Genomic DNA, 27,958 nt, shown 5'->3' with positions numbered 1-27,958 from the left:
TTTTTTTTTTTTTTTTTAAAGAATCAACTTTATTTATTTATTTTTGGTTGCATTGGGTCTTCGTTGCTGCGCGCGGGCTTTCTCTAGTTGCGGCGAGCGGGAGCTACTCTTCGTTGCGGTGCACAGGCTTCTTATTGAGGTGGCTTCTCTTGTTGCGGAGCACGGGCTCTAGGTGTGGGCTTCAGTAGTTGCGGGCTCAGTAGTTTCGGCTCCCGGGCTCTGGAGCACAGGCTCAGTAGTTGTAGTGCACAGGCTTACTTGCTCCGTGACATGTGGGATCTTCCCGGACCAGGGATTGAACTGGTGTCCCCTGCATTGGCAGGCGGATTCTTAACCAGTGCGCCACCAGGGAAGTCCTGAAGTGGAGATTCTTCTCTGATTTCTCTTATGACACGTTTTACAAAAGGCCCCTTGCCACCCGGTAGATTTCAGCATCAGAGTTTGATCCTGGCACTGTTACCATCCGAGGTCCATCAGTGCATCCCAACAGGGCGTGGGCTTTGCTAGCAGCCACTCATTGCCAGGCCCTGCTGAACCTCTGGTGCCATGTAACACCCAGGTCAGAGCATTACAGGGCTATCGGATGGCAAAGAAGAGAACGCCCGTGTGCTTAAGGAAGGTCAGTACAGGCTTCCTGGAGATGCTGGCCTTTGAGATAGATCTTAGAGCACTCAGGGAGTTTTAGCAGAGGTGATCTTGAGTTTTTCTTACTTAGGGACATTTTAAGAAGGTTAGACTTGCAGTAGAGGTGAGGGTGTGTTAGAAGTGAAGAAACCAGTTAGGAAGCTTTCATGGTAGGCGAGACCTTTAACATCTCAACCAAGAGCACTTGGAAGGGTCATCTTCCCCACATCCTCACCCACACTTGATATTCTCATACTTTCAGTTTTGCTGATCTCACGGTTGTGAATTGGTTTTTCATCATTTTAATTTGCCTTTCCTTGATCACCAATGAGATTGGGCATTTTTTCATATTGTTATTAGTCACTCTTTTGCCTAGTATTTGTCTTTTTCTGAATTTGTGGGAGTTTTATGCATTCTAGTAACTAATCTTTTAAATATTTGCAAGCATCTTCTCCCAGACTTCCTTATGCTTTACCCTTATTTCTGATGTCTTTTTTTTTTTTTTTTAATACAAGAAACTTTAAATTTTGATGTCAGGTCTATAAATCATTTCCTTTAAGGCGGAGTTTGTTGTTACCTTGTTTAAGAAATCCTTCCGTACCTCAGGATAATAAAGAGAGTTCCCCGATTTTTTTCCCCAATATGTAGAGTTTTGATTTTGAAGATTTTGCCTTTGTTCCATATTGGACTTATTTAGGGGCCTGGTGTGAGGCAGGAATTTAATTTTATTTCTCCAGCCAAAAGTCAGTTGAATAGTCAGTCCTTTCCCTGTTTTGTGCCATGTCTACTATATACTATCCCACACCTGCTGAGGTGTCCTTCTACGTTCTTTGTTATCTTCCCTTGATTAATCATCTCGTCCTGTGCCGATACCACATGGAATTAATCAGCATAGTTTTGTAGTATGATTGATAACTGGTATGGCAGGCGCCTTATCTTTGTTCTTTTGGTTTTATTTATTTTTGAAGTTATCTTACCTATTTATGCCGTTACTCTTCGTTATGAATTTTAAAATCGGTTGGCCAAGTAACCTAAGTGCTCTTGGGATTTTTATTGGAATTGGATTGAACTAATAGATTAAGTTTGAGAGACCAACCTCTATTCGGTATTGCGTCTCCTCATCCATGAACAAAGTATTTCTCTCCGTTGATTCAGATCCTCTTTTATGTCCTTCAGCGAAAGATCATAATGACTTGCACCTTCATTTCTTTTTTATTTGTTGAAACATCCAATATTTCAGTTCCAGACCACAGAGCGACTCTACAGTAATAAAAACTGTAGTAATAAAACACATTTTAAAGCAATTTGGGGTACTATCAGATTGGCAGAGCAGAGCTAGCTTTTATTTTCTCCTGTTAGGTAACTCTCCTGTATATATCAGCAGTAATTCATGCAAATGTACCATTTGCCACTGCCCAGCAAAGTCCTTGAGGTGGACCATGAGAGGCTTCTGCCCCTTGGTTGATGTCTGTTCCATCAACACTTGGTCCAGCAGCCCTTCACTGAACAGTAAATCCACCAACCGTCTTCATTATGCCTATGTGTTTTCTACCCACAGTGAAATTAGGAACAATTCTGTCAAATGCTTTGCTTGAATTAAGAATCACTTTATCCATGACACATTCCTTTCCTAATGAACCATCCTTGTTTCTGAAGGCCACTTTTAGTATTTTACTAGCAACCTATATCCAAGTGTTGCATCCAACATTGTGGAAGGTTTTTCCATCTCCTCCCCACACACTTATTTGCCCATATCTAGTCTTCTCAGATTTTTCCCATTCTCCTTGTTGTCTCATAATTTGCTAAAGTGACACTAGGTTCAACCTCTGGTTTTCCAGTCAAGTGTTTGATCACATTAGCATTTATATTAAAATCTCAACCCATTCCTGCTCACCAAAAAAAAAAAAAAAATTTGTTCTTTAGAACTGCTACATTTCTGTCATATAACCCAAGTTGAGACCCACTTAAACACCAGCACTATTTAGTTAGGAGACTTTTGTTCTGACTTAAAAGATCACTAAAAAGCATAGTATAAACTACATTTTTTAAAAGGATGCAGTGGATAAGAATGATTTAACTAGATAAGCAGCCTCTGAACTGGCTGAACATCTAAGGCTTCTTACTTGCTAGTTGATCTCTGATCTGAAAATTTCAGTACATTAAGGATGATAGAAGAGAAAAGTGCTTCAAATACTACAGTTGATGAGGAGGGAATCTGGTAGTGAATTTTAAGCAATTACAGAAAATCTCACTAAGCTCTCCCTTAATTCTTTAACCAGATTGAAGTTAACGATTTTGTGGTCATTTGTGTTTTTCCAGCTTCCAATTGTGGAAAAGATAAGAACCATCGCCCAGGCTGTCTATGGAGCTGAAGATATTGAACTCTCTCCGGAGGCACAATCCAAAATAGACCGTTACACGGAACAGGTAAAAGTTGTGCATCAAGGGGGGAAAATCCAGCTTAGGCTTTTGAAATTATTCGCCTTGACTTGAGAGCTGGTGTATGTCCCAGCAGCTGAACTTGGCTTAATCTACTCTGTGGTCTACAAAAATTGAATTAATGTCCTTGGGTAGGACGTTAACTGTAATTATGGTGAGAGTACATACATCATTGACTTTTATGGTTATAAATTTGTCTAATATAGGTGGTGTCCATGTTTATCTGCGTGTGTGATCTTTAGCCCCTGCTAGTCAGCCAGAAACATTGAAACTGTTCTTGGATGTGCAGCAGTGGAGTCAAGAGTTAAATAATCTGTAGTGCTTCCTCTTACTGTCTTAAAAATGGTAGCATGGTGCCAGGTTAGTCAAAGAGGACTGCAGCACATGAAGTTGGTGGTGCTTGGTATTCTTTCTTATACAAGTGCTTCATTGGCTTGGTACTGAGATTGTCCACAATGGCTGAAGGCTCCATCACCTTCTGCCGTGCACATGGCCAAGATTCAGCAGCGAGAGTCTAGTCCTGTAATGGTTTTGTTGAATAGGCTCCACTGCAGTGTGTTCGGCCACCTTAACCAAAGGGGCCATGTGCCTCAAACACCCCCTCCAGTTTGCTGTGATCAGATAGAAGTCAGAGCTCTTCAAGAGCTTGCTGGCAAAAGAGCTTCATGATGAGTATCGCTGATCTATTTTTTTTAATCCCCCAACTCCTAAATTCTATTTTTAAAGCATATTTAATATTTTGTCCTATGCTACCAGCACTAGCCAGAGTATTCTCCCAGGTTTGGTAAGATAGTCAGCAATTCATTTCTTCTTAGGATTTTCCAAGAGCTTAGAATGCTCTTGGCTTGTGCTTTTTAATAAATGATTCTCAAACATTGCTGTACACACTGGCATTGTTCTGCAGTGAAATTTTCATTCATCTGCAATGAAATGAGTAAAATAAGGTCATTGTCATGAGGTGGTTTTTTTTAATAAGTTTTTAATAATGCTATTTAAGGACTGTCATTGATTCTAATATTAGGTCCTTCCTGATGTTTTTCAGGCTTAAAATCTTCTTTCTTTTATGAAGTAATATGGTGTTGGTATATAGCATATTGGGTTTTTTAAAAAATATATTCTTACTGGCAAACTTTTAAATTGGCAAACCTATATCAGTTCATAAAAATTATTTCAATATTTGATTGATCTCTGAAACCCAAAATTCTGGGCACCATTTCTGTAGAGCAATTGTGATCGCCACCAGCAGATTTCTGATCCGTATCTGAGAGTAAAGGGAACACCCCACCCCCAACCCCAGTTGATAGTACTCTGAAATCTTCCAAATAGTTCTACGTTGAATCATAAGAAATTCTGTGTGGGTTACCTCTGAAGATTGCATTCCTTTTATCCCTGTCTGTCCACCGAGGGAATGTTCCTTAAAAGTTACGCGTCAAGTATGTGGTTGCAGTTAATTAGCCAAGTCTCTAAGGAGGCACTGTGTGCCCTTAATCGGGACCAGGCAGCGAGGACACTATCCTTTTTGTGAGACCCCACATGTGACTTCCTCCCCTTTCACCTTTGGAACTCTGGGTCAGGCATCGCCTTTGGTCCTTAAAAATAAGAGGCTTAAATAGTGACCTCATCTTAGTTCATATAATGTAATCGCAGATCAAATAGCCATGATTCATAAAACAACACAAAGAGGCTCTTTGCTTCCTGACAGCCTCTAAGAATGAGCGAACAACGGGACTAAAAGCCTTCTTACAAAGCCTTTCTCCAGATTACCTTTCTGAGTGCCGGATATTAATATCCTTAGAAAGTGGTTTCTACAGCTGCTGCTGCTGCCGCCCCTTTGCCTGCAAATAACCACCTTTTCTTCAGAGACACACATAATGCTGCCTTTCTGTAGCAAGAATTATCCAAAATAAGTAGTAGACACCCTCAACTTGCCAGGTGATGATCTCGTGCAGATGAGTTTTTGTCCCATCTTCTTGTTCAGTGAACAAGCAGTAACAAGCACTATTGTGTGTGTGGATCTGAGTCGTGGGGATTCTGTGGCGTGCGGGTCACACAAGTACAGGAGATGAACGTTTATGCTCAAGGAACACCTTTCCTTTCCTTTCTTACAGGGTTTTGGAAATTTGCCCATCTGCATGGCTAAGACCCACCTTTCCCTGTCTCACCAACCTGACAAGAAAGGCGTACCGAAGGATTTCATTCTACCCATTAGTGACGTACGGGCCAGCATAGGCGCTGGGTTCATTTACCCATTGGTTGGAACGGTGAGTGTGTAACATTCTCCAGAAACCTTCCCCAGTCTGTGTTGTCATGATGCCTAAAATCCTTATGCTCTGGGAACGCCTTACAGATCGGGTATTGGGAAGTAATTAATAGTATTTGCTCTTTTCCTAAATAACCCTCTTCCACCGTGAAAAATGCACCTGCCATCAGGGTTTGGATTTTTCTTTTCTTTAGATCACATGTTCAGGATCCCTTGAGTCATAAAATCAATTCCCCCCTCATAGAACATGGAAGAGAATAATTTGGGAGGAGCCAGTCTGCTGTTGAAATGGTGGGGTGTCTTAGTGTAGGGCTTCTGGATCCTCACATCACTGCGCTCAGAATGATAAGACTTCACTGCGGTGGGATAAATGGAGGCCACCACCATGTCCAAGAGACAGGACCAGCCCCCCACCCCAGGGCTGGGGAGATCAGTCTTTCACCCTTCACCTCTTTGTCAGCACATTAAGGGGGGAGCTCTGCCTTAGAAAATGAGCAAATCACATGAGTTCTCGTTTTTGACCTTGTTGTGAAGGGACATTGTTGCTATGGGATGGTTATTGTTATTTCAAAGCTTCTCCTTGGACGGAGGGGAGATAGCACGGAAGTGAAAGCTTATCAAAGCGCTTAAAATCCACGATGATAGGCTTAATACATAAAATGCTTCATTATAGCCACACAGAGATGTGGTGGTTTCCCTTGGTCTGTCTTCTTATCATGGGACGCTCCTGGATTAGATTCAGCACAAAAAGTCTTGATCATCTCTGTTGCTGTCATTGTTATTACAAGCTGATCCAAGTCCAAACAGGAAACATAACAATTTTTAAAATAAGCCATGTGGCTGTGTTGTTTAAGCAGTGGATGGGTAGAAAGTGCATAATGAGTACAGAGTTGCTTGCCTTCATGTTTACACGTTTCGTCTGATACCGGGCAAAGTGTTTTCAATAAGCGTTTTTTGAATTCTTAATGCCTGTGACGCACAGAGGTACTAAGACGAGCACTGGGTTGAACAGCACAGAGGCATCTAGTAAGTGTGGTGTTGGTGTTGGCATTTGAAATGCTCTCAGGGCACAGGGGAGGCAGTAGGTATTTCTCACCAGGTTGGGGACAGAGGGTGTGTGGAAGAAAAAGAGAATCAACCTCTGAACTCGGGAAACAGTGACTCTTGACTCAAAGGCACAGAAGTACATGGTACCCTTCCCAGCGTGGTCCAGTGTGGCTGGAGTTGGACAGGGGTTGAGAGGCTGAGAAATGGGATTAGGGTAGCAACACCAGGCCAAACTGTTAAGGATCTCAGCTGGCCTCTTAAAGACCTTGGATTTTATCCCATGCACACTGGGGAGTTACAGTAAGGTGGGTTTTGTGCCTGGTTTTTATTCTTTCTCTTTGTTCTTTTTTTTTTTTGGCCACGCCACGTGGCTTGCGGGATCCTAGTTCCCCCACCAGGGATCGAACCTGCGCCCTCAGAAGTGAAAACACAGAGTCCTCACCACTGGAAAAGAAAAATGTCTGATTTATATTTTAGAAAAATAGCTCTGGTAGCAATGTGGAGAATGTTTTAGAGGAAAGAGAACCAGACCCAGGGAGACATCGGCTGAGGCCAGAGGTAATCAGGGTTGGCGTGGCAGCCGTAGAAGTAAATATGGAGAGTAGAGACGAATTCGAGGTATATTTTGAAGGTAGCCACCTGCACGTGGGGCTCGGGGGAAGGGACACTTCTAGCCTGAGTGTAGACGGTGATGGTGTCCATCGTGGAAGGAGTACAGTCAAGAAGACAGATGGGCAGGGCCAGAAATGCGTCTGGCCAGGACGTAGACAGCTGAAAGGGCTCATAGGATCTATAAAATGGTCTGTGAGTCCATGAGAAATACAGACACAACACTCAGAAGAAAGGAACAGGCAGGAAGAAGGCCCTGAGAGCTTTAAGAATATACATGAGGGTGGACACGGGGGAGAAGCAAGGATATGCATGAGAGAAATAAGCGGTAAAGGATGGTACTAGGAAAACAGCCATGTTTCTGGAGCCAGCGGGGTAACAGGAGCCCTCGAGGGTGTGGGCAGAACCATCGTATGTGGCACGGGGAGACCAGAGAGTAACCACAGGAGCTGGCGGTGGAGTTTCCCATTGAGGGAGGCATAGCAGCGGTGCTGGAAGAGAGAGAAGGGTTCAAATAAAACAGGTTCTGAATGGTAATTTTAGAAAAGGTGCAACTGAAGGTAAAAAAAATTCAGATCAGTGGTCCAGGGGGCAGAGGGGGGAGGGGACAGATTGCAGAGGGGCACCAGCGACCTTTTGTGGGTGATGGAAATACTCTGTATCAGCGGTCCCCAACCTTTTTGGCACCAGGGACCAGTTTCATGGAAGACGGTTTTTCCACGGATGGGGGAGGGGGATGGCTCAGGCGGTAATGCGAGTGACGAGGAGCGATGGGGAGTGATGGGAAACGATGGGGAGCGGCAGGTAAAACTTCGCTCGCCCGCCTGCCGCTCACCTCCTGCTGTGCGGCCCGATTCCTAACAGGCCGCGGACTGATACCGTTCCATGGCCTGGGGGGTTGGGGACCCCTGCTCTATATTTTAATTGTGGTGATGGATCCATGACTGTATACATGTGTCAAAGCTCATAGACCTACACGTTTTGTTTTGTTTGTTTGTTTTTAATTTATTTATTTATGGCTGTGTTGGGTCTTCGTTTCTGTGCGAGGGCTTTCTCTAGTTGTGGCAAGCGGGGGCCACTCTTCATCGCGGTGCACGGGCCTCTCACTACCGCGGCCTCTCTTGTTGCGGAGCACAGGCTCCAGACGCGCAGGCTCAGTAGTTGTGGCTCACGGACCTAGTTGCTCCGCGGCATGTGGGATCTTCCCAGACCAGGGCTCGAACCCGTGTCCCCTGCATTGGCAGGCAGATTCTCAACCACTGCGCCACCAGGGAAGCCCGACCTACACGTTTTTAAAGGGTAAAATTTATTGAGTATAATTTAATCCTACCTCAGTTAACAAAAACACAAGGAGAGCTTGCTTTATATTCCTTAGAAGGGCCTCCCTGATGGCAGCCCCTCAGGGCCAAAGATCTGGTCTTCAGTCCATGAAGGCCTTTGCTTAGCAGAGCACAGCCGGCTAGTACCCGCCCAGAGGGACCAGGGACAAGCGGCCACGAGGGTCCCAAAGAGCATGGAACAGTGGACACAACTGAGGAGGGAATTAGCCGAGTTCCTAATCTGCCCTGTCTTGTCCTGCACAGATTTGAAATCCCACAGCAGTTCTCCCAACACATTCATTCATTCATTCATTCATTCAGGGAACGTGCACATGGCCCTGTGCTCCATGCCGTGGGGAGCCCCCAGTAAAGCAGCTTTCTCCACTTTAGGCAGCTAGTAAAGGTCGATAGAAGGGAATTAACAAAGACAATCGTTTGGTGTAAAAATTGTGAGTCAGTAAATGATACCTTCTGAGTATCTGAGCATTTAAGAGTCATTAAATACCAATCATAATTTTAAATCTGTGGGGTCACTAAGCAAATAGATGCTGTGAGTCTCCTCCCACCTCAACTGATACCCTCACATCCACAGCCTTGAAAGACCAGTTGTGGAAAGCCAGCATTCCGTCAGCCACAGCTCGTGTGTGTGTGCATGACCCCTAGTCCATCCCTCCATCCCTCTGCAACTCCTTGAGGCCTGACTAGTCGTTAGAAGATGAAGGTGTGAGCGGTCCTCGCGGGGTGGCCTCCGGCTGCCTGGGCTCCCTGAGGAGGTCCCCGTGCCTCCACCCCCGGGTGGAGCCGTAAGCAGCAGGGCCCCGTGGTAAAATCCTCCAAAACAACCGTGTGAGGAGCGAGGAAGGAAGAAGTTCCTGGAGGTCAGGAAGCATCACGTGGAGGCAGTGACCTGCGGTCTGCTTTCTGTGACAGAGCAGGAAGCCGCTGGTGTCCGGGGCAAACGCACCACAGGAGGCCAGGATCGCCTAATAAGGGCTGGTATTTACTTTTACTTGACCCCGTCCGGGGCCCTGCCACAGTCTGTGAGAATGCTTGTAAGATTCATCATCCGTGTGGGAGACACAGTGTAGTAATTTCCTGCTGAGATGACCGAGGCAAAGGGGGATGGGGACACCGGGGTGACTGGCTCCTGCAGGTGGGAAAATTCTAGCCTGATGAATCACCCTGACTCAACACGGGCTTATGTGAGCGCCTCTGAAGCACACATCCGTCTCTCCCCTCCAGGAAAAAAGCCCAGACTGAGACCTCAAAATCAGAAAGCCCTTCAGTTTTGCTGCCTTGCTCGTTCATTCATTCATGCATTCATTTATACCTGTCGGGTGGGAGGTGCTGTAAACCACCTGGAGGTGAACAAGCTCCAGTCCTCTCCTGAGGGGCCTTATGGCAGATGCTGGCAAATAAAATCGTACACGTGCAGAACACCGTGGGCTTTATAGCAAAGGAGAAATCCCTTACGGTGTGTCCTCAGGGGAGGCCCGTCCTCCTGGCTACCTCGTAGGTCTAAAAGTGGAGGATCTCAACACAAGCATGTCCCTCCTCAAACAAACATCTCCAGCTTTGCTGACTTTGGGAGATCGCACGGTGAAGTGCTGGAGAGTTCGATGTTTTCCCCTCCAGGTTTAGTTTTCTAAATATTTACTTTTACCTTCCATCCTTACTTATAGGCCAGAGTTTTCTACCACTGAATGATTTCATCATGTGTTATTTAGTTACTGCTTTAATTGGAGTTGATCACCAATTTGTGACCTCCAGTTGGTGTAGACACTTTACCAGTACATTTCACTTCCTGGTGCTGTTTTTTATGGAAGCACCCAGTCGTACATGGGTTCCTCAGCTAGGGCCATCTAAGACCTTTGCCCCATCCTTAGGTGCACTGGCAGTGTTTTCTATCTCATTTTTCCTTCCTAAAATATCTTCATTCCTACTAAGCTCCGTGTGTATCCTTGCCTCTCTTTAATGACATTATTCTTGTATATTCTTTCCATCGTATTATTGAAAGCTACAAAAGAGTATAAAATCCTTGACCAACACACCACCACTTAGTACATCTCCTTGTAAGAAATAGTTTAGCAAATCCAGATCTTTGATGTGGGGAGAAAAGAGCAGGCGGTTTTTAAGATTTTCCAACCCTATATTCTACAGATTACCCTGTTAAGTTTCCAAAAATTCTTTCAAAGCTTATGGTTTAGAGTGCTCAATAAATCTCGTAACTTATAAAACTTCTCCAAAACAATCTCATTCCCCACCCCTTCCCCAATTTAGTAGGTGGTCTTTGTCTGGTGGTCCCATTGCTTTGGTATTGTCTTTAGGTTTTTATAATTTATCAGGGCTGTTTAATCATTTGACATAAATTTCATGACATAAAAACATTAATATGTAAGCAAAGTTTATGAAATTATATTATTGGGAAGTAAATTACATTCCATATAGAAAAGACTAAAAAGACACCAAAATGTTGACAGGGGGCTGTGATATTATGAACAGCTTCTTTTCTTTACTTTTCTGCTTATTTCAAATTACTGCATCAAGTATATGTCACTTTCATAACATGAAAATACAATAAATAGAGAAATGGTAAACTGAAAGTACTTGGGGAAATGTTTAGCCAGGGCCAGTTAGTTGCAAGGGAGTCAGAGTACACGTATGGCAGGCGGAATTAGGCTGGTAGAATCATCTTGCCCTTCCTGGCTGTCTTGTAGTGTTTTAACACCTGAAAATTGGGACACCAAAGAATGGACAAAAGAGCTGGAATGTTCCTCTAAGAAGTGCACTCCTGAGTATGGTTTGTCGAGTCTTGTCAGATGTTTGCTGGCCCCAAATTCTGTTAAGGAAATGCAAGATCGTTTTTTCCATGTTAATTTGTTTTCTTGTGGGGCTTCCTCATAGAGTGACGTGTTGTCAGAACAGTTGGCTTGGAGAGGTGTCCAACCAAGTGTGAATTCCTAGCAGAAGTCCCATTTGAAGGTAGTTTTTGGTGTATCGGACTATTTTCCTTTGATATCACTTTGAGGCAATGAGATTGGCTCCTTAGAAGAACTTAGAAGTCCTCTTGAATATGAAGTCTTCTTTATTGACAAACTTAGGACATAAAATTAGGACCAAATGGTTATTAAGGACAAGAATATGAGCTGGAATCTTGGGCTTAAGCCATCCTGCAGTTTACCCTGAAGGGATTAAGACTTCCTACAGCGTTTACATGGTGTTCAGTGCCAGTTAGAGCCTTTCTGGGGGACACAGTGGCTACTTGAAACTGTAGAGAGAATCCTAGTGCTTTGGCCTCACAGACCAATGGGGAGAGAGAAGCATCTAGGCTGGGGGCTGTAAGATGCAGTGCGTCAGAGCTCCGAGTCCGTCTGGAGCAGTGATTCTCACTGGGCAGTTCCCCTCTCCCTTCCTACACCCTTCACTTTGGTCCCTGTGCTCTTTCTGGAGCAGACTGTGTGATCCTGGGCACTGAATATGTGTACATGCCATGATTGGTCTGGGCTGGCCCCATCAGAGCACGGAAATCTGTCCAAGGAAAGGGGACTGAAAAATCAGCAGTAAAACAAGCAGCTCATTGAACGAGCAAACAGGCCCTGGTGTGGCCTTCATTTCCACTCTGTGACCTGACCTGGCCACATCTCTACCCAGGTGCCCCACTGACAACCTCGCTTGGCTTGACCCTGGAAAGCAGGAAACTGCTGGAGCGTGTTTGGGAAATCAGTGATGTCATCCACAGCGAATGCTGGGTGGAGAGTTACTGGTCTGCGGGGAACGGGGGCCAGTGAAAGAGCAAGCTGGGGCCCCACCCAGCCAAGTCATTGCCGTTTTCTTTCTCACATTTCAGTTAAGCTCACTTTGTTTTCCGTTCTCCTCCCTCTCCTGTAAAAGTATGTACTGAATGTTTTGTTTCCGCTGCATCTGATTCAGGTCGTGATGAAGTTATTCTGCAGCTCAGTGGGGAGGTGTTTTCTTCCTGGCACACCGACCCTACTCAGGGATGCATAGTCATAAACTCGGTCCACCTGGTTAGGCATGAATTAATTCAGACCTTGTAGGTTTCAACCCAATGCACTACTCCTCACATTTTCCAGAGATTCATGGCCAGGTACACACACTCACTCCTCAAGCTGCCTTTATTTTTTTTAATAAATTTATTTATTTTATTTTTGGCTGCGTTGGGTCTTCATTGCTGAGCGAGGGCTTTCTCTAGTTGCAGAGAGGGGGCTACTCTTGGTTGCGGTGCGCAGGCTTCTCACTGGGTGGCTTCTCTTGTTGCAGAGCCCGGGCTCTCGGCGTGCGAGCTTCAGTAGTTGTGGCGCATGGGCTCAGTAGTTGTGGCTCGCAGCCTCTAGAGCATGGGCTCAGTAGTTGTGGCGCACGGGCTCTAGAGCGCAGGCTCAGTAGCTGTGGCTCGCGGGCTCTAGAGCGCAGGCTCAGTAGTTGTGGCACACCAGCTTAGCTGCTCCGCGGCACATGGGATCTTCCCGGACCAGGGCTCGAACCCGTGTCCCCTGCATTGGCAGGTGGAGTCTTCACCACTGCGCCACCAAGGAAGTCCCCCCAAGCTGCCTTTAAATGAGATGGCTAAGCAGTCGTGTTGTAAAGAGCTTCCCATCCTATGAGATCACACAGAAGGTCTGTCGGAAGCTCAGTATTGGGCATATTTCCTGCAAAATAACCCACTCCTCCTCTCTCCTTTCCCTCACTCTCCTCTTGCCTTACTTTCCCCACACACACACCACCCACCCCCCGACAAATAAAGAAACTCTTAGCTTATTTTTTAAAAGTCTCTGCAAGTAGCCTTCCTAACTCCCATGTTCCCTGGCCCCAGTTAAACCGACACCTGAAATCTCTGTGATTAGTTTGAAATAATCCAGACTCGCTGCACAAATGGCCGCAAGCCTCCCCTCCCCATATGGCCTCACTTTCTTTGTATCGCTGTGTCCTTTCACCCCATTCATGGGGACCTGGTCGGGTTCCTCTTCTCCACCCAGCTTGGGTCTCTCTCCCACTAGTCTTCTTATCTCTACATCAGAATTTCCTGCTTTCTTCCAAACGTGACCTTCCTCTGGAGCAGGCACCCCTCGCTTCCTCTTATCCTGACGTGGCTGCAGCAAGTGACCCAGTTGCTTTGTGACCATGCCCCCTTCCCGGTGTCCAGAGGAGAGGCACACGTGTGTCTGTCTCCAGCAGGAGAGAACTCGTCACTGCCTTTTCAGTATGGCATGTTTCAGCGAAAGGAAAGTGACCAGCAGCATTCTCGATTTCCAGAAACTGTTTATCAGATTGATGACACACAGGAAGCTTTGTGACTCAGGAAAATGTTTGCCCCTCTGCCACATACTGTTATCTAGGTCTAATCCATTTGTTTCAAGGACGTTTTCTCCCTGAGTTTGATGCTAATGTTTTTTTTTTTAAATAATGTGGGTTTTTACATTTTATTTATTTTTATTTTTTGCTTCGTTGGGTCTTCGTTGCTGCGCGTGGGCTTTCTCTAGTTGTGGCGAGCAGGGGCTACTCTCCGTTGCAATGCAAGGGCTTCTCATCGCTGTGGCTTCTCTTGTTACGGAGCACGGGCTCTAGGCATGCAGGCTTCAATAGTTGTGGCACGCGGGCTCAGTAGTTGTGGCTTGTGGGCTCTAGAGCGCAAGCTCAGTAGTTGTGGCACATGGGCTTAGTTGCTCTGTGGCATGTGGGATCTTGCCAGACCAGGGCTCAAACCCGTGTTCCCTGCACTGGCAGGTGGATTCTCAACCACTGCGCCACCAGGGAAGCCCAATGCTAATATATTTTTAGCATAAACATAAAATTACTTCAAATGAAATCAGCCTCAGCCGGGGAAACGTGCTGAGTAATAACGTTACCAGATATTTCTATTATTGAGTTAATTTTTTTTTAATTGGGTTAAATTTGTAACCTACCACTATTAATCCCTATGTGTAGGCTCTGTCTTTCCTATTTTCTGTGAACCTAGAGAAGGGTACTTGTGATGCTTAAGTGTCCACCCCTATCATCAGGATATTGACCTTTTGTTTTCTCTAGGGATTGATGAAATTGGCCCATTCCTCTTCCACTTCCATCTCTAGCCGACTTGTTTCCTGCCACATTTAGTAGTTTGGATTCAGAGCATAAAATTGCCAATCAAGATATACACAAGTCAGAAAGACATCCATAGAAGTATCTGGTACTCAGGGCACTTCTCTTTATTCTCCGCCTCTTTGTTGCATTCGTTTACTTTGTTATCCTAGTCTTTACTAAGAGGCATATAGTTGGAAACAGCTAAGCAGTTTAAGAAAGGGAAATAAAATTAATACAAACCAAAATACCAGCTTTCAAATTAAATAACTGGGCCACCCTTAGAGTCAGTTTGAGCATTTGGTGGGAATGAATGAATAGGAAGAAAAGCTAGATTTAGAAGAAAAATATGGCACTTTCAAACTGGGATTGTAATTTGAGGGAGGAATATAGTTGATATTATCTGGAACTCATAGCAGTTCACAGGCTTAACTACGTATGTGTTCATCAAAGTATCCTCCCACGGACATCAGATTAAATGTTAAAATAAAAGTAGTATATGTCCCTGTAAAACATTTGTGGTATACTGCTTTTGGAAAAGTTGGTTCCCCCCTGCTGTTTTCTGGGTATCATTGAAAATTCAAAACATTTTATACCAGTGACTATAGCCAGATCTAATTAAATCAGGGAACAAGTATAAAGTAGGTATTAGAGAAATAATTTATGTTGGGTTAAGTGATCAAACGGAGGTATTTATATATATAGTCCCTGGAAGACCCAGAATGAAAATTCATAGCCACATTGCCACCCTTCTGTAAGGATTTCCAGGGGTGCCTGCATTACGTATGTGCCCTTGGCCAGTCTGCTGAGGGGGAAACCTAGGGCTAAGAATACAAGCTGAATCCATAGTGTATGTCAGTCTCCTGTTTGAGACTTAAGCCAACCCCAAGAATCAGCTCTGGGGAGTGTGAAGCCTGTGAAAGTCACTGGGTGACCGCCGTGCTTCTTTGTACCTTCCAAAATCCATCATCCAGTTCTCAAATTTATCCGCGTTTCTTCTCTGAAGACATATTTACTCACTCCAGAACCTTCCCCCAGGACTGGCATTGTGACCCCCTACTCACCTCCCAACACTGCATTTCTCCCTCAAGCACACCTCTGCTTTTGTGCTGCCAGCTCTACCCAGCTAAGATCTCTTGCACTTATTTCCTTTGGGTGTCCTGTCCTTTATCAAGTCGCCTTGCCCAGTGTCTCCTGTTAATCCAGGCCTCCCCAGGGTAGAGACCCTGCCTTTGGTTCCCTTGATCTGTCCACACTGGGGAGTCCAGGGTAGAACATAGGGCTGAGCCAACCCAATGTGAGGGGGTCAGCCAACTGCGCGGAGGGCACGGGGATTCTTAAGGTGTCCTCTGCCGATGTGACCTCACAGTATCAGGATCTCCACTTAAGTCCCAGTCTGGAAAAGCACATCTTGTAAGAAACTAAGAGGACAGGCTCAAATGCCCACTTATCTTATCTGCTCGTAACTCCAGCCTTTCGGGGTCAGTGCTGTAGCCCTTCTTTTCAAACCAGTTACTGACCAGCAAGGCTATAAAACCAGGTCTAAATATATTTTTCTTAACGTGTTTAGATATGAACTTATAGATCGAATATCCCATCAAGCTGTATCACTTGGCATATGGCCGTTTGTGTGGAAACTGCTTGTTAATGAATCTCAGCCCTCATTTCAGTGGGAATAATAATAGCAGTAATAATAATAATAATAAATAATAGCTGTTATGACTACAGGCCAGACACTCTTCCCAATGCTTTAAATAGATTAACTCATTCATTACTCCTCGTACCAGCCCTGTGAGCCGAGTTAGTGATAAGTGGCCAAGGAGGGTTCTAGCACTCCATGAATATTAAGGCTTATGAGATCTTTGCACAAGAATAACTTAAATTTTGAACATCTTGATATTTTCTTCTCAGTAGGTCAGTCAGTGTGTATTCCTGGTGCTGTGTGTGCTACACGCTGAGACATATAACAAAGCATAAAAGGTGGCGCCACCCTCCAGGGACAGCAGGTGCTTGGATAATAGAGCATCAACACCAGGAAATTACAGCAAATGGTTTGTGCAGTTTGCTCGCCACAAGGAAGGCGTAAATGATCCATGCAGTAAAACCTCGAAGAAAACCAAGACCATAGTGGGTCTTTGCGTAGGCTGGGAAGGTTGGTTAGAGACTGGGGCCTTGAGTGACATACTGGGGCATACCAGGACGTTTGAGATTTTGTGGGTGGAGGACCACCTGGCATCAATCACCTGAAGGAAGTAGAGACAGGTCAGGAGCCCTTGAGTGCATGTGGTAGGCCCAGGATGGGGGCAGTAATGGTAGAAATGGAGAGGATGGTGTGTGGCCGGGAGACCACTAGGAGTCACAGAAACTGAACATGGATGGAATATGAGGAGGGGGTCCAGGGTGACTCCCGACGACCTGGAAGGAAGGGCTTACGAAGAGCAAGCTGGTGTCTCAGTGGAGGTGACTGGGAGCACCATGTTGTTTGCGGTGCCTGTTGCATTTCCCTGTCAAGTCATCCATCAGCCAGTTAGAAATTCGTTTTTGGAGCTCAGGAGAGAGGCCAGAGCAAAAACATGGAGACTTTTTTTACATTCGGGTGATACACAGTCTCCAAGTTCCCTTCCAATTCAAAACATTGTTGCCTGTCTGATATCCACTATGCACTGGGTGACGGAGACGGGAAAGACCCAATCCCTGCCCTGGACGCTTAGTGCTGACAGACTAATAGATCCAAGCAAAGTGTTGAAGGTGCCGGGTTGTAGAGAGACACGAGGAAGGGGTGCTCGCTTCTCCCGAGGGAAAGGACAGCTGTGCAGAGAACCTGCCTGGAAGTGCCCTGGGTGTCCTGAAAAAGGGCAGCGTTTAGGGGGGAATCATTCCAGACAGAGCAGTGGGCAGGAACCTGACTGCAGAGGGCCTTAGACCCTGTAGTTAGGAGTTGAACTTGACCCTGAAGGCAGTGGGATGGAGCCCTTAACCAATGGAAGGATGTAATAAGATCATTCCAAGGCCTCCGCCTTGACAGCTCCAGGGGGCTCTTCACAGCAGTAAGTGTGAATGGTTGTCCCTGAGCATGGGCAGGGCCACCTCCTGCATGGCCACAACACAAGGTCTCTGGGTCATTCTCTATTGCCTTTGAGGCAGAAAAACAAAACTTCCAGCAGTTTCCCTTGCCCAGGCTGGTGAGCCCTGTTCCAGGATGGACCTTGTACTAGATAAACAGGAAAGCCAGAAGTGTCAAAACGGGCAGCTCCAGGCTGTGTCTGGGGACAAATGAGTTGTTTCTGCACTCTATGTGGTCGCCTGTAGTGAAGTACTATTTCTGTGTCCATTTAGTCATTAAGCCTCAATAATTTGGTTTCTGAATGGACCGTGATTTGCTGCAGGTCAGAGGCTTTTAAAGTTGTTTCAAGCTACATTACACAAATAAAGAGAATTCTCCTAAAAATAAAGGAAGTAATCTCTTCTCTGTCTGAGACACCATGCATAATTTGTCGAACTTGCACAAATATTTCCAGCCCATTAGAATCCTCTATTTTCAGCGTGTTTGCGGCATTATCACAATTATTATAAGCCCATGGGGACCAGTAACCTGGGTTTCCACTATCTTTGCTCTTTCTTTTTATGGAGTGGTTCAGTCAGCTTACAGGTGGCAAAGAGTTAACTTGTCGTCAAAGCTATAAAATCACAATGATATGTGAAAAGTTCTCCCTGAAGTGTAAATCCCAAGTACTTGCTCATATTAAGAGACAGTTTTTTGTTTGGGCCTGAAAATAATTATAACAAGGACTCTTCTGCAAAAGGTCGGTTCTCCAAGTTGCATACGGTCGGTCCAGCTCCCAGGTCCGTGATGTGGTTGGCGTTCCCTCCAAAGTTTATAAAATAATGAATTTAGTAAATGACTCATTTGTAGTCCTTTATGCCATCTAAAACCCATTTATTTAAAGAAATAGTTTTCACATGGGTAAAAATCATTGCATAGGTAGCTGTAAGTTCTTTATTATTTACAATAACCACAACTGACTTCTTTTTTTTTTTGAAGTTGTTTTGACAGCCAGAGGTTGTTATTTTAATTTTGATAAGTTTGTCCAAAAGAATGGAATGTGCTCCATTTTAGAGATGGAAAAGTTTGGGCAGGGAGAGAGGAGAGAGGCACCACCTAACAATGGGATTCCAAAAGGAGATCTATTTGACTTCTTTGAAGTGCTTTTAGTTTTCATTTGAGGCATAAATTGGAACCTGCTATCTTTCTTTGGAGTAGAATGCATTACAGACAGAAAAAATACATATATCGCTGCAAACATCACTGGAAAAAGAACGGAAGATTTCAGGAAGAAGAAGAATGTTAAGTGTATGGATTAGAATTTCAGACAGAGTCTTCTTGTCTTTGGACAATAAATAGTTAATGGTACATGGAAACCCTGATGGGGAATCTCTGCAGCACTGAAAACAAAAATGCCCATAAATCCCTCTTTAGCACTTCCTTGTGATCACACATTCAAGCTGAGGACAAGGGTGGAATGTCCAGTTCATCTCAAGTGCACCAGGCTACTCTGCATCTTACCCTGACATCCTGTCCTCCTTCCTGTGTTATCAACATGCAGGCACTGCTCTCTGTGTGTTATTAAACACAAACAAACAAAAACTCTGTCTACGGTAGTCCTGTACGTTTTCACAGATCTTCTATTGTGATTTTATTTCTTCCGTATCTTCTCTGTTGAGCACATAAGCTCACATCTTTCTAGCCCCCAAAATAATCCATTCTTTTCCCCCAGATGCAATGTGTGATGCGAAAAGGAATCATTGAAAGGAGGGTTAAAGATACTAATGTCTGGATAGTTTCAGGACCAGAATGTTGTCTCTAAATATATACAACGGCTATATGCTTATAATGTTTAATGACTTGGAGAAATAACTGGTTTGTTTAGTGGGAAAATAAATGGGATTCATAGACTATAATGTCAACAGTGTAAAAATGCATAGAAAAAGCAAGTAGAAACAAAGGGATGTTTACTTAAATTACAATGATAAAAATTAAAACTGTAGGGCTTCCCTGGTGACGCAGTGGTTAAGAATCCGCCTGCCAATGCAGGGGACACAGGTTTGAGCCCTGGTCCAGGAAGATCCCACATGCCACGGAGCAACTAAGCCTGTGCGCCACAACTACTGAGCCTGCGCTCTAGAGCCCGTGAGCCACAACTGCTGAGCCTGCATGCCACAACTATTGAAGCCCGCATGCCTAGAACACATGCTCTGCAACAAGAGAAGCCACCGCAATGAGAAGACCGCGCACTGCAGAGAAGAGTAGCCCCCGCTCGCAGCAGCTAGAGAAAGACCGCACAGCTACGAAGACCCAGCGCAGCCAAAAATAAATAAATAAAAATAAATAAATTTATTTTTAAAAAAAATTAAAACTGTAATCAGCACTAACATCAGAGCCAGACAGCGTTTTCAGCAGTATATATCAACTCATTTAATGCTCACTGCCCCCTTCCAGGTAGGTAACATCACTGCCCTTGTTTACACAGAGGGAAACCGAGGACAGAGACATTAAGTAAATTGCCCTGATCCTGGAGCCAGTAAGTAGTAAAACCATGATTCAACCCCATCATTGCCTCCTCAGAAATATTATATCATCTTTCTGCTGATTATATGGTCTTATTTTCACATCCTATCCATTACTGGACATGAGCCTTGATTCTGGTAGCTGTCCAATTAGAAAGAGTGGCTTCAAACGATCTATTCTAAAACTAATCCCATTATGTGAGAAGATGGTATCCAGAACCTTATTGCTTGATAGCCGTTAATTCCATTCTAGCTTTAAAATTGTAGTAACTTAGGATAAACTGTGTAACTAAACTTTTGGTTGCTTAGCAGAAAGCTGTGTTGCTCAAAGGTAAATTTTTCATTGTGACATGTTGAGATTTTTCAACCAGGCTTTCCTGGTTGAAACTATTGCCTTGAGTATCTTCTAAATCAGAATAATGTCACCCATTTTTTTTTTTTTTTTTTTTTTTTGGTGTGGATCTTGGTGTTTCTGTCACCCATTAATTAATGTGCTTTAAAAGGTTAAAGAGGTCCAGAATTGTTTTCTACTGGCCTCTTTCTCTCTTTGGGATAAGTTGGTCATCTCTTTAGGTGAGAGACTTGATTTTGTTCCTTAATTTCACAAAAGTATTATCAACCCTACCAGCCCAATGATTGATCTGCTAGGCCGTAGGAACCTGCTCAGCCAGCGTGATAGAATAGAGTCAGTCCCTGCTGTCACTGGAGATTATAACCCTGACCTGTCGGCTGCCAGGCCCAGCACTTGGCACACAGTAGGTTCTAGTTACTGAATGAATTTCTTCCGATTGTAAGTGACAGTAGTATTTTGGGGTTATTTACTTTGTTTTCTGTGCTGCTTTCCCAAGGGAATGAAAATACCTTTTCAAGACACATCGTTGGCCTGAGTGTTCTCCCCTTTTTCTTGGGTTGTCAGGAAGCTCTAAAACTAATAAACAGCTCAGTTCTAATAATTGTAGGATGCCTGGACCACACACCTACTTTCTAACAGGATCTTGACGTTTATTCAGTGTATATTTTCCTGATTTCTGTCAATCTATTTCTTAAACTTTATTTTAAAGTAAGCCTCCTTAAGTTGTTTGCTGAAAACCTCCACCTTCTGAAACCAGACTTCAGAAGATTAGGGGGCAAAGTCGAAATAAAGATACCACCCAGAATGCTCCAAGGCTAGAGAGATCTAGACTTTCCAACACACACACACACACACACGCACACTCATACAATATGTATACAATAAAATGTGTTCCTACCATATCTTTCTCAATTCAGACACTGCCCAGAATAGTCTTACCTTTGAGGAAAGCAGTACACAAAATCCTTATTTTCATTGCCATTCAGGGACAGCCCATGGCTTATAGATTAGAGGTTTCAATTTCTTCTTTCCTTGTTTCATTTCCGTACCCAGTAAGAGCTTAAGCTGATTTACCGCACTGACGTTTTAATGAAATATAAATAGCTTCACAGAGAGACAAGAAAGATATGTATCTGATGCAGCTTGAGACTCTGGGAAGGTCAGGACCATGTTGGGTTTCGTAAAGGAGCAGGAAGTATAGAGGCACTGATTCTTGGGGTCTGTCACATCCATTTTTGGCCTTTGGTGGAGGCTGCTTTTCTGATCCTGCAGAAGCTTGTTGGTACTCTTTGCAGAAATGTGCTATTTACTTGCTTTTAAGGATGACCTACAGGCTGACAGCCAGCAAGAATCATGAACTGCATTATACACTTGCAAATTCTTCAGTGAGATCGATGATAATTAGCCTACAGAAGCCCATTTAACCCTCAAGATAGAGCTGTACCATGAAAATTATGCTTTGTGGGGTACGTGTAATTTGTCCCCCACCTCCCCAGAAGGGAGAGCCACGGCTCACGCACATCCCCAACCCTGTGCCTGCAGCAAAGCCCTGGTCCCCTCCTTTCCAAGGACTCCTGCCCCCGTCTGCATGGCTGGGCATGGCCTGGCCAAATGAGTTGTCTAAGAGCATCTGCAGGTGTGGACCATGGGTTGTTTTTACTGTTTTAACTTATTTGATGACACTTGAACCAATATTGCGCCTTTCTCTAAACTTCGGAAGGAATTTTTTTTTTTTTTACCAGAAGTGAGACAGCATCAGGATGAAGGGCAGGATGGTGCCGTGGTGAGCACCCTAAATAAGGCATTGCCACATCTTGACTTAAAGTCTTGTCTCTGCCACAGGCCAAGGCCCTTCGCCTCGCTGATGGGATGATGGCCTCTGGTCTCTGTCAGCTCCAAGGCACTGTAGTCCTAAACTGGATGTTGATTGGGTTTTTTATAAAATCAGAGTATACAATTTGAGCATGTCCTTCTCTTTTGTGAGAAACGACAAGTACTAAATGATGCAAATGTTCTAAAAGCTATCAGGTACTTACCTAAGTATTAAGGCCCTTCTCTTACCATTTTGTTAAATAATTTTTATTTCTGAAAACTAACCGAGATATTAAGTATTCTTGCTAATCAAAGCACATAGATTGGCATTTGCCAGAGCAGTTTCTCAAGTTTACCTGACCCTGCACTTCAAACACTCAGCCTGGAGGTTGGCTGTGCTCTCTGTCCTGAGGCCATGTGTACAGATCATCCATGAGATGGTAAGGAAGGGCTCTTCCTCGGCACGTTGCGTAATGCACCGGGGAGTCATCAATTTCATTTACAGGTAAGTCAGTGTTTCCAATGGATTTTGGCTTTGCTTGGTTCCAAATTCAAATCCTTCATATACTGTAGGAAGGGAACAGTAGAGACTTGAAGAAGGACATTAGGATTTAAGTGAAGGGCAAGGCACGCCACGGTCAGCAAGCGGATATCTCTAAGATAAACAGCACTGAATTTGTGGGAAGCAATTCAGAGAAATCTGCTGAAAACACTTCAGTTAATATTTGCATAGTAAAGAATCATATGCATTGCCCCGGGGTGGGTTATGGCCAGAAGGTAGAGGACCACATGGGTCTGAGAAAAGGGAGCTCTGGAGAAGACGATTTTATTGTCATCACCAGGAGAGTCCCGGGCAGAGAGTTCTGTCCTTGGCAGTGACTAATCCTCTTCCTTTAGATGCACTTCAGATACTCAAGCTAATGGTGATGATTCATCAGGGCATTCGAGCTTAATGAATGCATCACTGTGCGACCACACAAATGCCTTATTTCTGATTCACTCATACAATATTTATTGAAGAGTGCCGTGCACTAGGCCATGAGAAAAAAAACAAACAAAACAACAAAAGGACTGGGCCTTGCCCTCATGGAGTTCACAGGCTAGTGAGGGGCAGCAGTTAAATATATTAACACCTAAAAGAGCCGAGAGCTCTTTCCTTCCGAGAGACAGAGGGATGCAGAGGTGCCCCAGGGCCCATGCGAGCCGATGGCACTGGGAGCTGGCAGGGTTGGGGAGCTCAGGCTGGGCGTGGGGTTGCCTCATCCCACTTGTGAGGGATGAGAAGAGGCTAGTCAGGTGACGTGGGGCAGGAAAAGAGCAATACATACAGCATCAAGGTGAGACAGAACGTGGTCCTGTGGTGATGGTGCGTGCAGGCAACGAGAGATGTGGAAGGAGCGCGCGCAGTGACACTGGGCAGGAAGCTAAGGCCCAGCTCATGCGAGGCCTTGAGGGTCAAGCTCAGGAATCAGAACTTAATTCTGCAGGACCTGTGGATTTTAAGCAGAGCAATGTCATCACTGTGTTCACAGTTTAGAGCCATCTGGAGAGTAGTTGGAGAGAAAGGAGACTACAGGCATGAATACCTAGTTAGGAGGTGGTAGTACTGATAGTTAGGAAGGCAAGAAACGCACCGCCTAGCCTGCAGCAGAGCCAGTGAAGGTGGAGGAGGACGTGGGTACCAGAGGGATTATGGGGGTAGAATGAGCTGGACTCAATAAGCAGGAGAGGGGAGGAGAGACTTCAGAAATGGCTCAAATGTCTGACTTGTTCCCCAGGTGGGTCTGGTTGTCATTTACTTAGATAAGCAAAAAAGGAGGAAAAACCAATTTTAGGAGGCAAATAATTGTGCTGGGGGAACCCAGACCACCCCCAGTGATTCACTAGAGGGACTCAGCGTATAGTCGTACTCACAGTTACAATTTATTACAGCAAAAGGATACAAAGCAAAATCAGCTAAGGGAAAAGGCACGTGGGGTGAAGTCCAGAGGAACGTAGGCACCCTCTGTCTGGCACTCACCGAATTCCAGACTCCCACAAGAGAAGCAGGTGTTCAGTATAAACCCTTTCAAAAGCCAAGTTCCCAGACACCAGCCTTGCAAACAGGTCTAAGGGTAGCTTTCTCTCTTCCGCACAATAGTGAATTCCGTTTTGAACATTCTGAGTCTGAAGCATTTGTCGTAAGTTCAAGTGAAGATGTCCACTGGGCAATTGTTTATTGGGTCTAGGGTTCGATAAAGAGATCTGGGCTATAAATTAAATGCTCTGGAGTCATTAGCACTACTAAAACCAGCGTCACACAGAGAGGAAGCCCATCCCTGGATGTCTCCCAACCACCGTGCTGGAGATCGTCCAGTTCAACTCTCTCATTATATAAATGAGGAAACTAGGACCCTACTATGGGGCTTGCCTGCGCTTTTTTCTGTTTCATGTCTGTTGCTCTTTCCATCACTCTGCAGTGCCTTCTCAAAATGGCTAAGTCATACCTCACCCAAAATGAATAAAATGGGATTTAGATTATAAAACAGACTTTGTAAGTTTGCTTAATGCAACTTACTTCACAGTGAATCCTTGGACCCAAAAAAGTCGAGTTGATCACATCAAGGCCTCCACACGGAAGAAATTTCTAAGCAGCCGCTAAGTCAACCATTCATGGTCAATCCGTCTGGATTATCAACGGGCAGTAAATTATTAGGACCTTTCCCATCTCTTTCCTCTTGTGTCCATTCAACAAATTTTTGTGTTTCCACTTTGTTTGCCACTAGGAATAAAAAGGTAAATGTGGCAAAGTCTTTGCCTTCACGAACTTATTCCCTAGGGTCAGGAAAGAGAAAAACACAATATATTAGGGGTGTGTCAGGGGCAAGAGTGTAGGCAGGGTGACCCCTTGGATACGGGAAATGAAAAGAAGTCAAACTCAAAACATGTTAGTTTTTTGCTTGTAGCTCTGATAAAGGATAAACTGGAACTTGAAAACTGTCAAATGAGGTTGCTGCATATTTTCTTAGTTTTGGATTTCATTCCTGGGTGGCCTTAAACTTGGATAGACAAGTACTAGAAAGCAATGTGACTGTAGTTCTGTAAGACATCCATTTAACTCAACACATGTAAGTCGGCTTTGGTCTTAGAAGTTAACTTTGGTGCCTAAACAGGTAACCTCCTCTGATGCCCCCTCGAGCCCTTTTATGGCTAGATTGAATGCATTCACATGTGTTTGCTGCTTCTTGTGTGATTATTAATAGTCAATTTTGTATTATTCTAAGTTGTCTCGGGATATCATGTAATATGTACAGAGTCAAACTTAATGGTAGAATGTCGATTTTAAAATAAGTTGCGGGCCATTTGTATAGTCTCAAAATGCATATTAAAAAAGAAACAAAATATTTTCCTCTCGAATCTTTATTCCTATCTCAGCTTCATTTACTGCCTCATTTGTCATCTAAACAGTCTTTGTTCTTTCAGCTTTCAAACATAATTAACTGATGGTGTGCAGCGTAGCATAAGAAAAAGACTGAATATTTTGTAAGATGAGTAATCAGGTCAAACACCCATCTTTCTTTTCTTTTATACTTTACCAACAAATATGTCTTATGTGGATGTAAGGGCAGTTTGCTTATTTCCCTGTTCAGAATTTTTGTGCTTTTAGCATAACGTTTCCTTTCCATTAAGCTAGCCAAATATAATATTGACAAATTCATGGAGCCTTCCATCTGATACTGTTGTAAACTTATGCAAATATATTTAGACAGTTAAGCGAATAGAATAATTAAAAAGCCAGATGTCAAGAATGGGAAGTGGCAATGTCCATCACGTTATCTGGGCTCAAGCTGGAAGTTAATGAAATGTTTGAAAATATACCTTCAAAACCAAAGACTTGAATTTGTGCTCCAATTTTTTTTTCAAGAGGGCAATAATTTGAATAAAACGCAGTGTAATATTATAGTTGTTGCAGGGAGTTATGAGTATTTCTGGGAGTGTTCGTTTCCAGCACATGCTACTTAGAATTTGAAAAGATATTCAGTGTCTCTTTGTCATGAATCTTTCCACTGGGACCAGGCCACTCCTGGATGAACTCACAGATTGAGAGTTTCTCAAAATACATAATCAAATTGTTGGTCTTAAAAATATACTATTTTAAAGTCTTGAAAAATCAAAGAATGAAAATAAGGTTAATATTTGGCAAAAACAGTCAATTTGAGGAGTTGTCTCTTTCAAAACTCTGATTTCACTTACAGAGTTCGCTTCCAAAAAAATTCACTTCGCATGTCATAAATTAAAATTGTTTCTCTTTATGCCATTCCTTAAATTCCTGATAAATTTCCTTGAAGTGTTAAATTGTTTTTAACTTGTTGGGAATAGAGGTTTGGTAGGTTTGGGGTTTTTAAGTGCGATTTAGTGAAGACTGGTTTAATACTCACCATAGTTCCAAACAAAAACCTTAAAATACTAAACAAAATCATAGCTTATAACTTTTCAAGGTAGCAAATGTTTGCTAATCTTGAAAAATGTGTTAATGGTCGTAAATGACCTCCTGCACATTTCTTTACACTTTTGGACCTCTGGTGTGGTTTAATTTAGGAGCGTCTGCAGCGCCACTCCCGTCTGACAGCCACGGGTAGGGGCGCCTGTGAGCAAAGGAAGGGCTGCTCACGCACGCGGTTGAGCACAGACGTGCCGACCCTTGTTCTACGGGAAGAGACGGCCTGCCTGGGACTCGGGCCACCGTGGCTTCACCTCCCAGTGCTCTCCCACGTCCCCCACAGGGCCCGCCCCACCGAACAGCCCCTTCTCCAGGCTGGGGGCCTAGGCAGGGGCTCCTGGCCAGCGAAGTCTGACCCTCACTGCACTCGTCAAAACTCGCTTTTCATGGCAGTAAGAGAAACTCAACTCAAGTGTATACAAAAAGAAGAACTGACCCAGATAACGAAGTTCTAGGATTGTCTGGCTTTAGCCACTGCTGCCTTCTGGCTTCTGCTGTCCGTTTCTCAGCCCTGCCTGTCTGGAAGGGATGCCCTCCATATCACAAAGTGACCTACTTCCAACGTGAAACCCACTATCCCAGAGGAAGACGAACCTTGTCTCTCCCACCAACTGCCTATTGGTACGGTTGACCCTTGAGCAACACCAGGCTTAGGGGCGCCAGCTTCAGCACAGTGGCAAATGCACGTATAGCTTGTAGTGGGCCCTCTGTGTCTGCAGTTTCACATCCACAGAGTCAGCCAGCCACGGGTTGTGTAGTCCTGTACCATTTACTATTGAAAAACAGCCCTGTATAGGTGGGCCTGCTGCAGTTCAAACCCGTGTCGTTCAAGGGTCAGCTGTATTCAGGAATCCCCTGACGGCCCTGTTTGCCACACATCCCCATCCCGACCCACCAGCGTGTCCAGCCAGGGAGTGACTGTCATGCCCATCCTGTGGGCGAGGCAGAGGCAGACCCCCCTGCACCACATGGAGCTGCCCCTACGGTTACCGAAAAGCCGGGGTAAGAGTGCCGGTCAGGCATGACCCCCAAAGGCTACTGCTCAGACTGTGCGTGGTCTGTAGAGTGAATAAATCGTGTCTCCCATGGGCCAAAACTACCGTTTGTTTAATTATAGATAGAGGTTGGCATGGATGAAATACAAAGTCATTTAAAAACATAACTCTCAATTTATAGTCGCTCCTCCTCATTATGCATTTTCATGTTGAATGGACTGTACCCCATGGGAACCATTTTGTACTTCAAAGAGAGGTCTCCATACTCACAGCGATTGGGTAGCATTGGGTTTTTTTTAAATAAAGCTTTGGCTTGAAAAGAACCACAGGAAAAGTGCGTTGGACCTTAGTCTGCTGCTCGCCTTTCCCCAGAGTGCA

The 27,958-nt window shown here is 44.4% G+C and overlaps 1 protein-coding gene across 10 annotated transcripts in view; it reads left to right on the top strand.

The window, feature by feature from the left end:
• Positions 1-27,958, top strand: part of MTHFD1L (methylenetetrahydrofolate dehydrogenase (NADP+ dependent) 1 like) — a 283,519-nt gene that overhangs the window by 145,500 nt on the left and 110,061 nt on the right. For 9 of the 10 annotated variants that reach the window (XR_009506127.1, XR_009506128.1, XR_009506129.1 and 6 more), the window contains 2 exons: positions 2,944-3,051; positions 5,172-5,324. Coding sequence is in view for 7 of the 10 variants with exons in the window: in XM_059940989.1 (XP_059796972.1) it covers positions 2,944-3,051; positions 5,172-5,324 (261 nt within the window). In the remaining 3 variants the exon portion in view is untranslated. Of the gene's footprint in view, positions 1-2,943; positions 3,052-5,171; positions 5,325-27,958 lie in introns of those variants that run through there. The other variant, XM_059940993.1, reaches the window with a different exon arrangement.

Source organism: Balaenoptera ricei, chromosome 12 (genome assembly GCF_028023285.1).
Source record: "Balaenoptera ricei isolate mBalRic1 chromosome 12, mBalRic1.hap2, whole genome shotgun sequence".
Classification (NCBI taxonomy): domain Eukaryota; kingdom Metazoa; phylum Chordata; class Mammalia; order Artiodactyla; family Balaenopteridae; genus Balaenoptera; species Balaenoptera ricei.
The sequence above is the reverse complement of the archived record's forward strand: the minus strand, read 5'-3'. Positions and strand labels throughout refer to the sequence as shown.